General features: G+C 33.5%; 1 protein-coding gene across 3 annotated transcripts in view; it reads right to left on the bottom strand.

Annotated features, from left to right (window-relative positions):
• The window catches only part of Prkd3 (protein kinase D3), a 69,636-nt gene that overhangs the window by 27,535 nt on the left and 28,528 nt on the right, over nucleotides 1-13,573 (bottom strand). For all 3 annotated transcript variants that reach the window (XM_026405851.2, XM_026405849.2, XM_026405850.2), the window contains 4 exons: nucleotides 9,443-9,635; nucleotides 6,862-6,939; nucleotides 2,918-3,101; nucleotides 1,221-1,344 (listed from right to left, as the gene is read on the bottom strand). In XM_026405851.2, the coding sequence (XP_026261636.1) occupies nucleotides 1,221-1,344; nucleotides 2,918-3,101; nucleotides 6,862-6,939; nucleotides 9,443-9,635 (579 nt within the window). The remainder of the gene's footprint in view (nucleotides 1-1,220; nucleotides 1,345-2,917; nucleotides 3,102-6,861; nucleotides 6,940-9,442; nucleotides 9,636-13,573) is intronic.

The following is a 13,573-nucleotide window of genomic DNA, read 5'->3' on the forward strand; positions in this document are numbered from 1 at the left end:
GTTGTCCCAATACCATTTATTGAATTATCTACCTCTCACCTTGCTGATGTGATATAGTACCTTTGATATGCTGCTAAATTCCCAAACATGTATCACTCAGAGTTCCATTTAGAAGGATAAGGACTACAAATTAAAAATAATAATAATATTTATATCTCTCTATATATACATCTATAGTCTGTACTCCTGTCATCAAATAGAACTTCTTTAAAACCAGCTAAATGTATTGAATACTCTAAATATTCTTACAAGGTCTACTAAAAAGTCTTTCAGTAACCTTCATCAAATTAAGAAAAATAACAAAATAGTGGCTATTAAATACTTTCTTGAGTACTTACTGCATGTCAAACATTGTTCTAAACTTTTCTTACATATTAACTCACTTGGATCTGTGAGGTAGTTACTATTATTATAACAATATTACAGATGAGAAAACTGAGGCATAAAGAAAATAAGTAACTTTCCCAAGTTCACACAGTTTTAGTAAGTCACAGACTCAGGCAGTCTAGGTATAAAGTCTATGTTCTTAACTACAACACTAAGTTAACTCTTCATATCTACTGCCATCCCACTATAATTTCACCATTGCTTTTCTTTGCTAGCTAGATCTAAAAAATAATTTGACTGTTTACACTAAGTCAAAATCTACATAAAAACAGATGCCTCTATCTTTGGAATAACTTACAATGACTTTGGATAAGGTTCTAGTTCCTTCCACCTTTATTTGTAGTTCATTATGTTTTGATTCATTACTCTTTATTGTCATATAATATCGGATTCTTTTTTAGCGGGGGCGTTCAGGATTGAACCCAGGGGCACTATTGTCATTGAGTCACTTCCCTAGCCCTTTTTATTTTTTTGAGATAGGTTCTTTCGCTAAGTTGTTTAGGGCTTTGCTAAGTTGCTTAGGCTGTCCTTGAACTTGCATTCCTCCTGCCTCAGCCTCCAGTTGCTAGAATTACAGGTGTGCACCACCATGACTGGTTCAGAATCTTTTTGAATCTTGACTATTCTTTCAGTTTGTAAAGACAACACATTAGATGTTATGCCTTTCAAAAGCTTGTGTAACTATAATTCCAGTGTAACTTACATATTGCTATATTGTACACAGATGTCTTAATATATACGTACATTTCATCCTCATTTTGATTTTAAAAGTATGGAAAATAAAACTCAGAAGCAGGTTTCACTAGCATATTAAAAGATATGTAATTACTGACCAGATTATCCCTGCTGGTGTAATGGACCATCCACCCTTCCTTCACCATTGTGCTGCTCTTCCTCTTTGTGTGCTTGATGGATTGTACGACTCTCATTAGCGGAATATTATTGCTTGTTGATGGACTAAAAAATATTTAACATTTATAAATATTTATAATTTAGATTTTTTTTAAAACATCATAAATACTATAAGCTCATCAAGTCTTCTTAAAGTAACCGCTAAAATTTTTCAAACCATCTTAGGAAAACAGACAATTACTCAAAAGAAAATAAGTTAACCCTATTATTATGATACATAGAAAACTAAGATAATATTTTTTAAATACTCATTATTTACATGAGTAAATGATTTTTTTCTGGAGGGTCACAAAAAAATAGGAAAATAATAAACAGCAGAAAAAATACTCCTTAACTAGAAGATCTGGAGCTTGGAGGAGGGTCTAATCTCATTTGGATTTGCTGTGGAGTTGTTTTCTTGCCTAGCAGCATGATAAATTAGCAAATCCATAATATGGCAAAATACATATACTCAAATTCACATGGCTCAAATGTCAAATTCAGTTTATTATGTTGTTAGCGAAAGCCCCTCTAATAGTCAATACTAAAATAATTTTTTTAAAATATTTTTTTTAGTTATAGACGGACACAAAACCTTTATTATTTATTTTTATGTGTTGCTGAGGATCGAACCCAGTACCCCACATGTATGAGGCAAGCACTCTACCACTGAGCCACAATCCCAGCCCCAAAAGAAAATAATTCATAAATAATTCTTTCTTAAATAAATAAACCCAATGTTATCAGTCCAATCATATTATACTGTAATGTTGCTCAGTAACTATAGCTGGAGAAAAAGAGCAATCTGGTGTGTATAAATATGTGTATACATATATATATATATCTCAAATATAGTTTTGAAAGTTCATCTACAAACAGTTAAATAATGTTCTCTTCACTAGGAGGTATCCATGATTAGAAAACTAGCTAGATTTTTTTAGCAGTCTCCAAACTGGGTAAACATAGTTTTAGCTAGTAATGGTAATGATAATAAAAGCTATAATTTAATGAAAAGTCAAAGTAAATAAATGATGACTCAGCCATGTGAGATTGATAAATGACCCATTTTTCTCTAAATAACTCTTCACTGCCAACTGAAAAACAAAGCCTGCCAAAAATGCTTACATCTTACTACAAAGTAGTATATCCTATAGGCAATGAATATTTAATTTACATAATAGTGAATATTTAAAAGTTTTATAGTCCAGTAACATTTGTACAAAAATGCTAATAGTCAGATTAACTGTGTTAGTATGAAAACTACCCTCAAATTCATGGCCTTCATTTTTATGCAGCATTCTCAAGAATATATTCTTTATTGCTATTCCTATCATCAGGTAATTTGCCTGTGCGAAGAAACTGGCTGCTTTAACTGATGATTTAATACTGACACCTTGTGGTTTGCCCCATAAGTAGACATTAAATCTAGACTGTATTTAAATATTTTTCTTTTTAAGAAAAATGGATGGCAAAAATGATATTTATTTCAGAAATACTGTAGTGCATGTAAAAGAATTAGCCTCAACTTAGATTTTAAATTACATTTAAAGTTCAACTTAAAGAGATGAAAGTTTTTCTTAATAGAGATCCTAACCTGACCATGATTTTGGAAGCAGTCTGCAACATCTACACGTGTTACCTGATTGTTTTAATAGCTTCTTCATCTCGTTCCACATCAAGATCAGATGGATCCAGGAAGAACATTTTATCTTCTGGGGGAGATGGCTCTTCTGTGTCATCCAAGCCTCGACTACCATCACTGTTTATGTCACTATTGTCAATGTCCATTGGTATATCTGTATCTGTTCCCAGACTGGAAGGTTCTGGCAAAGTTTTAAATGAATTTCAGAGTTTTATGTTAATGAAATAACATATCTAAGTAGTCTGTTAAACAGGAAAAAACATTTTAAAACTCTTAAAATATAGAAAAATATCTTTGTGATTCAAGATAAATAAGTATTTCTTAAAGAAGATACAAAATGGGGGCTGGAGATATAGCAGAGTGCATGCCTCTCATGCACAAGGCCCTGGGTTCAATCCCCACCACACAAACACACACACACACACACACACACACACACACACACACACACAAAATCATGAGGTACAAAATTAATTTTGATTATGTTAGAATTTTAAATTTCCATATGACAGAAGGTACTGCATATAAGCAAAATAAAAGATAAGCCCCTATTTTACATTTTGGTAAAAAAAAATTTTTAGTAACAGTACCAAGACAATTCAATGAGGAAAGAATTAAATAGTCTTTTAAATAAATGCTGATAGGACAACTGGATATTTACATACAGAAGAATTGAGTCTGATGCCTTTCTTAAACTATATTAAAAAATTAACTCAAAGTAGATCAACCTAAAATATAAGAGTTAAAACTATAAATGCTTAGAAGAAAACATGGGAGTAAATATTTGTGATCTTGGTTTATGCAAAGCCTTCTTAGATACAACAACAACAGCCTAAGTGACAAAAATAATTAAATGCATGCACTGGATTTCATCAAATAAACATACTTCTATGGGGTACACCACACCTTAAGAAAGTGAAAAGACAGCCCTCAGCATGGGAGAATATACCTGTAAATTATATATTACATAAGGAACTTGTATCCAGAACATCTGAAGAACTTTTATAACAATAATTAAAAAAACAAATAATTTAGTTAAATGGGGAAAGGACCACAAGAGAAAGTTCTCCAAAGAGGAGATAAAAACTGCCAACAAGCACATGAAAAGATGCTCAATATCATTAGCCAACAAGGAAATGCAAGTGAAAACCACAATGAGATACACTTAACACTTACTAGATACCTATAATCAGAAAGACAGATAACAACAGGTGGTGAGGACACAGAAAAACTTAGATTTTCATATATTGCTGGTGGGATGTAAAATAGTGCAGCTGCTTTGGAAAAGTCTGACAGGTCCTCAAAATGTTCAACATGAAGTTTCTGTTTGACTCAACAATTCTACTACTAGGTATCCATTCAAGTGAAATAAATGAAAATATCTCCTTTGAAAAATTATACAAATGTTCATAGCAACCTTATTCTTTTTTTTTAAAATATTTTATTTACATTTTAGTTTTTGGCAGACACAACATCTTTGTTGGTATGTGGTGCCAAGGATCGAACCCGGGCCGCACCCATGCCAGGTGAGCGCTTGAGCCACATCCCCAGCCCCGCAACCTTATTCTTAACAGTCCCAATATAACTCAAACATCCATTGATTGATGAATGGATAAATAAAAATGCAGCATAAACCTGAAAAGCAATATTATTTGTCAATAAAAAATGAATTAAGTGGGGCTGGGGTTGTGGCTCAGTGGTAGAGTGCTCGCCTAGCATGTATGAGGCACTGGGTTCGATCCTCAGCACCACATAAAAATAAAGATATTGTGTCCACCTAAAAATGTAAAAAAATATATAAAAAATGAATTAAGTATTGACAGATGCCACAATAGAGATGAACCCTGCAAACATTAATGCTAAGTAAAACAAACCACTCATACGACTACATATTGTGTAATTCCAAGTATACAAATGTCTAAAATAGACAAAAACAAAAAGTTGATTAGAGGTTGCCAGGGGTAGCAGGAAGGAGAGGACAGGAACCACTAGTTATGGAATTTATTTTGGGGGTGATGAAAATGTTCTAATATTACAGTTACAACTGTGTAACTTTGTGAATGTATCCACTAGATGAATTGTAAGGTATTCAAATTACATCTTAAATCTGTTAAAACATAAAGTCACTGAGAAGCTACTTATACCATACATAACTGAAAAAGAATTAGTATGTAGAATTAACAACTTCTGAAAATCTATAATAAACAAACAAAATAGCAAAGCATTTGATCAGGCAATTTACAAGGAAAGAAATTCTAAATAATAAATAAACATCTGAAGGATGCTCCAACTCAACAGTAATCAGAGAAATGCACACTAAAATACATAGTATTTCATATCCATTTGTCAAAGGAAAAAAGATACAAAAATGCAAATAAATGAACTGTAAATTTAGAGAAGACTTCAGTCATAGAAAACTATATTAATAAAGATTAATTGAAAAATAAAACCAACTTTACTTTGTCAGTGATGTTACCTAGCTATGGTGCAAATGACTGTTTGTACCCACAATTCATTTGCTGAAATCCTAACTCCCAGAATATGGTATAAGGAGGTGGGGCCTTTGAGAGATGATTAAATTATAAGAGATCTGCTTTCATAATTGGGATAATGCCCTTATAAAATAGGCCCAATGGAGCTGGTTTACCCATTATACCATCTAAAGATGCAGCTAAAAGGTACCATCTATGGACCAAGAGATGGACACCCTCACCAGACATAGAATCTGCCAGCACCCTGAACTTCCCAGCCTCTAGAACTATAAAAAAATTTTTTGTCATTTATAAGCTACTGAGCTTTTGGTATTTTATTATAGTAGCCTGAACAGACCAAGACAATCAGTAGCAATGGAAAGCATGCCACAAGAGAAAACATTAAACTCTGTTTTTCAAATTTTCTTTTTCTATTTTGCGGTGCTTGGGACTGAAACCAGGGCCTCATACATACTACACAAACAACCACTAAGCCGCATTCCCAGCACAAGAAAATGTTAAGCTCTCAAGTAATTTAATTTTTCATTTCTTATGCTTTTTCTACAGAATAACATATTATTTTTTTAATAGTCATGTAAATTGTCAAAGGAAAAATATGTTGAAAATTTAGAGCCCTTCCTCCTTCATTCAAAAAATGGTAATGTCTTTGCTTAGTATTATCTTGAAAAGTGAAGGGGTAGGGGGGGACATGACGACACAATGACAGAGAGCAGGGTAGTGTTTCAATGACTATGAACTAAGGTACCCAGATCATATGATCATATGGGTCCAAATTCTGACTCTGCTAACTATTGGCTGTATTTCTGACAAGTTATTTCATGTCTTGTGCCTTTGTTTACTCATTTGTTGGTACTTATCTCAAAGGGTTGTTCTTCTTATATTTAAATGTCAATATATTTCTAGAGTTCAGAACAGTGTATAACATAGTAAAAAGCTAATAAATACAGGAACTTTGCAAGAATAAGGACAACAGCAGGGTTTTAAAAAAGATCTTATGTCTACAGATGGAAGTTGATATGTAGCACTACTGGCTATTTTAAACAACAAAGTGGAACGTGGCTAGAGGAAAGATGGGACAGTATAATTATTATTATTATTTTTTTTAAAAGAGAGAGAGAGAATTTTAATATTTATTTATTTATTTATTTATTTTAGTTTTCGGCGGACACAACATCTTTGTTTGTATGTGGTGCTGAGGATCGAACCCGGGCCACACATATGCCAGGCAAGTGCACTACTGCTTGAGCCACATCCCCAGTCCAACAGTATAATTATTATTGAATGAATAGTATCACTAATCTCTATAGTTTGCTTGATTATTAAATCTAAAAAACCCTTAAAAAAGAAAAATAAAGTAAAATATGTAAATATGACTTGACACAAAGGTAATACACAAAGGAATCATGATCTTTTCTGTTCTTTTACAGAAAATAAGAAAAATAATTTTACCTCCATTGAAAGTAACCTCTCCAAGGCAGTCTCTTGGTACTTTTGATGCACAGCGTTTATGGCAATTGAATTTACAATCTAAAATAAAAATATATGGCTTATTATTATTATATGTAGATAGGCAATATCAGATGTGGTTAGACTTTCCTTAAATCACACATGGAATATAAATACTAATGATGATATTGCTGCTAAAATAATAGTATCTTCCTCCACTAAGAACTCAACTCTTGCAATAAAGGTCTGGTTAACTTCTGATGACACATCTTAATAGTTATTTAACCTTCCACAAGTTACTCATCTCCACCAGGGACCTTCATCTGTATAGTGGGGCTAGTAGCATTAATATAACACTGCAAAAGTGTGCTGGCAGCTCCATGTTTACTTCTCTTATCTCACATGCATTGTATCTCTTATCTCACTGTATTTCCTATATTTTAAGCTGATAATCTCCTATAAGAGTCTTTTAAGCTGACATCTAATGTATGTCAGATATATATTTTTATCTTCTGAGTATTAAAACCTGATACAGATGCTAAAAGGTACCAGATGCAGAAAGGAGACTGAGACTCCAAATATATTCTAATAAGGATTTTCACATACAGCCCTGTAAGAAAGGACTTATATCTCCATTTCTACATAATGGTTTTCTTCTGCCTACAAGAACCTCAGAGTTGATGGCACTGCAGAATAGAATCAGATATAATCTATTCAACATGACTGTATAACTCAGTGGTTCTCAAATTGTGATCCCCAGCTCAGCATCAGCATCATTTAGCAACTTGTTAGAAATGTAAATTCTTAAAAATAAGGCTGAGAAATTTGTGTCCTAATGAGCTTTTTAAGTAACATTAAAATTGAGATCCACTAATGTAACCATGTCTAACACTGCCTCTGAGATCAATTTACCAAAAATAACTGGGTAAAAAAAATTTGAGTCCTGATTTACAATGCTTTGTAACTCTTGTGAGTCAAGGAAATCTCATGTATCACATGAGCAGCATAGGTTGAAAGTCATTATAGAAAAAAACAGCCATGAACTTAATAATTTGATGGGTAATAAACTTCACATTAGGTATAGTCTTTAGGAGAGGTCCTAGTAAAAAAATCATACATGTTAATATCTTGTATATCTCTTAAGCAACATATTAGGTTTTAATTTCATAAACTTTGCAAATTCTGCAAATAACAAGTTCCATTTTCCCTTTGAAAATGTAAAGCTAAATGGTCCACTTGTAGTATATAGGTTCTAATTGTAGGCATTTTTATTTCTTTATGTTCTTACCCATTTATTAAGTAATTTATTTATGCTTGCTTAGATTTTACACATGACTTCAAGCTGCATTAAGTTTTTGTATAGGAAAGGAATTTGAAAATAAAAGAATAAAATAAATAAATAAATAAAATAAATAAAATAAATAGATGGATGAATAAATGAAGAGTGATCAATGACCCCATATAATTTTATTGTTAACATTTTTTTTGCTTTCTTAGCTTTTCAAATGAATGAAAACAATGACTATTTTCCTTTTTAACTGTATTAATTCATATTATAATAAACAGGAATTGCTGGATTATAATTATATTGATCACTGAAAAGGCTCAGCTATTCAGAAATATTAACTTGACATTTTCTGAACCAGTATAAGCACAAAATATTATTCTTCTAGAATCCTAAAAGGTTAATCTAATAATCCAGTGGCAGAGTTAACAGGCTTTATTTAAAAACTCATCAATCTGAGGATGCAGCTCAGTGGTAGAGCACTTACCTCACATGCACAAAGCCCTGGCTGGGTTCAATCCCCAGTATGAAAAAAAGGAGAGAAAGCCTAATGCCTGAAAGAGTCATACAGTAGGAATATAGTAGGTAGTAGATAACCATAACTTACCTTACAAGAGCCAAATTCTTGTTTTTCTGTGTACTAGTGATGTAACTTTTTTTTGTTATTGTGGTGGTGGGGATTAAACTCAGGGCCTCATGCATGTTATGCAAGTGTTATACTGGTAAGTTACATCCCCAGCTCCACTAGCTATGTATGTGATCTTAAGCAATTTACAAATGGAAAATGACTGCTAGTACTAATGATTTTCATACAATGTTTGGTATGTAGTACAAACACTGCAGGTAAAAGTTAACATACACACATATATATATTTTTAATATTTGGTTTTTAGTTATAGGTGGACACAATATCTTTATTTTATTTTTATGTGGTGCTGAGGATCAAACCCAGTGCCTCACCCATGCTAGGCGAATGCTCTACCTCTGAGCCACAATCCCAGCCCCGACACATATATTTTATATGCTCTTACATACACACACACACACATACACACCTTTCTTTTTAAAGCTGACAAGTAGAAGAACAATTTCTTCAGCAAATTCTTCTAAATAAAAATATTTTAGTAGCTCAGTAGTAGAGCACTTGCCTAGCACATGTGAGGCACTGGGTTCAATCCACTGCACTACATAAAAATAGACAAATAAAATAAAGGTATTGTGTCCATCTACAACTAAAAATATTTTATATTTATTAAGAAAAAAAAAGAAATTTTACTGAAAGAAAACATTCAATCCTACCTTTGCACTGCATTCCTTGGCGAAAGAGACCTTTCAGTAACCGTTTGCAGTACTGACATATTGTGGGGCGGCCGTAAGAGTGAACAGCAAACGTGTGTGGAACTTTTACTCTGCACATTACCATCTTTTCCATCCAGATTGGGCGACCACTCCAAGATGGAATTCTCTTACTTGGTTCTTGGTGAACATGTGACTAAAATATAAATAAGTCAATATTAAAAACAAAGTGTGGGAGCACAGCTTAACCACAAAAGTCATTATTTGCAATGCTAAAGTCAATAATCTGAAATGTGGATTTCAGCAATTTCCTATGGAAAATTTAGTTTATCAACCCTTGAAGGAGAAAGTAAAGATTCTTTTTCTTGCTATTATTCACATTAAAAACAACAACAACAAATGAAAATAAGGTGTGTTCATTCAGATATGTTACTTTTTTCATTGACTAACTATTATTTGCCAGGCACGTTCAGCATATAATTAAAAGCCAAAAACCTTAATATGATGCAATTATTTTATTTTTTTGTAGTAATGAGGATCATATCTTGGGGTGCTCCAATACTGAGCTACATTCCCTGTTCTTTTTATTTATTTTTTGTTTTGAGGCAGTGTCTTGCTAAGTTGCCCAGTCTGGCACTGAATTATGATCCTCCTGCCTCAACCTTCTAAACTGATGGAATTATAGGGGTGTACCACCATGATCGGTTTAACATTAATTTATAACTAATTTTCAAATCTATTCAAAACATGACCAAAGCCAGGAATGGTGGCTCGTGCTGGTTATTCCAGCCACCCAGGAGACTAAGGCAGGAAGATCACAAGTTTGAGGCCAGCCTCAGCAACTCAGAGGACCCCTAAGCAACTGAGTGAGATCCTGTCTCAAAATAAGAAATAAAAAGGGCTGCAGATGTGGCTCAGTGATTAAGTGACCCTGAGTTTAACCTCCAAACCCAAAACAAACAAACAACAAAAACAAAACCCTAAGGATTTAATCATAGAAAATGTACATAAATTTGAAGAGTATTATTGTATTACTGAACATGAAGTCTCAAAATTATTTTAAAATAAATTTTAGATTTTCAAATATATCTCAACCAAAATATATAAATTTATGTCTAATTCATTTTGATGATACAATTAATGACAGATACAAAATAATTAAAATGGCTTTAGCTTTAGGGGCTGGGGCTGGGGCTCAGCGGTAGAGTGCTCACCTAGCATGTGTGAGGTGCTGGGTTCAATCCTCAGCACCACATAAAAATAAATAAAATAAAGGTATTGCGTCCAGCTACAACTAAAAAAATGCATTTTAAAAAAATAGCTTGTGCTCGCTTCGTCAGCACATATACTAAAAAAAAACGGCTTTAGCCTTAGTAATTAGGCTTTAAGTAGTTCCTTAATATTTTCAAGTTCTTTGGATTTTTTTCTCCCAAGTGAACAAAAAACAAAATTAAAGAACAATATGAAATTTTTGTGTAATGTAAGGTGTAACTATGGCTCTTTCTATATGAAGAAAATAAAGTAAATTTTTGGCTATTTCAATGTGGCTCATTTCATTCATTCACCAAACATTCACTTATTATTATATGCTAGGCCCCATGTTATATATTTGGGACACAAAACTGAATAAAACATAACCCAGGTTCTCAAGCACAAAGTTAAATACCTAACTACCACCTAGATATATGAATAGATTATGCTGTAGGTAACTACTTGCATCTTCTCTGCCAGAAATGAGGTCCTGAGACTGTTTGGATGTCTTCTGTAACTAGAAATATTTATAACTCAGAAAAGCTGAGTTATTCTATATTGATATGTTCCACTAATGGAAGCGAAAGAAGTCAGAAAAAAACAAGAGACAGAGAAATGTAAGAGGAAGTAAAAGGAGGAAGACGAGCAAAAAACAGAAGAAAAGGAAAAGAACAAAACAACTGAATGCAGAACACTATAAAAGGAACACAAATGTAGTTTCAGATCAATAGTTTTTTCCTAATGTGTAGCGAGAAATTTCTGAAATGAATTATGAAGCTGTTTAATTCAGGAAAAGTTCAAAAAGAATGTTAAAACCCAAACCACACTTGCATGCTTCAGATGTCCAAGGTGTCTAGTCTGGCTCACCCTTCCTCCCTGCTGCCATGCATGGAACACCTTCAGCCAAAGGAACACCACAGGGATTCTGCAAAGTTAAGAAAGAAGCCAAAGGGAACCAGAAACAGATATTTTAAGTCTGCTCACTCCTGGCTTCCTGTTCTAATGGTGGCTCAACACTCTGCTTCTCTTGATTCTGCTTCTACCACTTTTGATTTATCTCAAGTTCAAAACACACAAGGTGGAGTTAGACTGATTTAGGCAGCCATGATTAAACATAAAGGGCACTCCTGTAAAAAAGAAACTTCATAACAGACCTTTACACATATCAGTGGTCAGTTACTGCCTTCTGGTCAGGTCCTGCTGGGATTAGGGTCTTGGGGACATGGTAAAGACCATGTGTATCAGGAACTGTTCAGAGGATCAAGGTTGTAGCAGCCACCTAATATGTTATATCCAGGTAAAGTTATTTATGTTATCTCAATTTTAAATAGAAAAAAATAGGCTCAAAGGGATTAATACCAGTAAGCGGTAATATCAGAATCTAGATTTATGTTTAGTTCTTCTTCATTCTAGTCCATCTACAGATTTCACATCTCAATATATTGAGGGGGCTGGAGTTTTGGCTCAGTGGTAGAGCACTTGCCTAGCACCTGTGAGGCACTTGGCTTGATCCTCAGCACCACATAAAAATAAATAAAGATACTGTGTTCATCTACAATTAAAAAAAATTTTTAAAAATATATTCAGGCTTCCAATACAATCCTACTTGTAACAGCAGTTTGTCTATTAAGGAAGAAATGGTATGGCAGACTTAATCAGAATTTGAAGGAAAGAGAACGTTGGTAGATTAGCAAGAGAAATTGATTAAAATGGAACTATGAAGGGGCTAAGGATTTAGTTCAGTGGTAGAGCTGCTTATTTAGCATATGTGAAGTCCTGGGTTTGATCCTTAGCACCACAAAACAAAAAAACCACATACAAACAAAAAATTCACCACGATCACCACAAAAATCCCAAACACAGGATACTTAAAAAGAAACACATAAGGTCTATCTGGAAAAATATCTGCAGGGCTTGAAGTTTAGCTAAATGATAGAGCATGTGCAAAGCCCTAAGTCCAATCCCTGGCAGCGGGCGCGTCACACACACACACACACACACACACACACACACACACACACACAAAGGGGGCAGGGAACTATTGAGATTAAAGTAACAATGAGTGAAATTTCTTCTTACCTTGTTTTAATGTCCCCTATTTACAAATTACCATTTTGCTTAAATTGTTATTTCTTGCCTATTAATGCAAAGCCAGAAATTTTCTAAAAGTAATTGATTATTTCCACAGTTTAGTTTTAAGCTAACATTTGCCCAAGTTAATTGTCCACAAAAACCATATAACATTGCCAATACTATATTGTATATAATAATGAAGAAAATAAAAGCATTTTTAAAATCAGTAATTCCTCAATTATGTATATTTAATTGGCTTTGGAATATTTCTCAGTGAAAGAAATATCTCCACTTTTACACATACACTTAGATCCAACATTTTCTTTCCATTCTGTTCTATACCCTCAAGGATATAAAGAAGCACTTAACTGTCTCATCTTCAAAAAGTCAGCACTCAATTTTGGATTCTTTAACCTTAGTGATCCCAATCTAGCCAAACTCAATGAACAGTATATCTTCTTCTATTCTTCTTCTATCTCTGTTTCCTCTTTAGACTGACTTCTGATATAATAACAGAAACGGCCTTCTTACATGTGAACAAAAACCATCTTGTTAGACTCAAAGATTTCTAATACGAATAATATCTCAGTGACTCACAAACTTTTCTTTCTCATTTCCCTACCTATATAATCAGGACAAGACTATAGCTCCTAGGAGTGTGGTTAGGAGACATGGTAAAGCTCCTAGCACAAAGCCTGGCACATGTGAGCCACTCTGCTCTTCTCTTTGTTCAGCTGTCTCCTCTGTTCCTATAGTGTATCCTCTCTTCTTATCTTTCTTCCTTGTGATTTTCCTCCCGAGTTCTTCCTT

This window comes from Urocitellus parryii, chromosome 12 (assembly GCF_045843805.1).
Source record: "Urocitellus parryii isolate mUroPar1 chromosome 12, mUroPar1.hap1, whole genome shotgun sequence".
Lineage (NCBI taxonomy): Eukaryota > Metazoa > Chordata > Mammalia > Rodentia > Sciuridae > Urocitellus > Urocitellus parryii.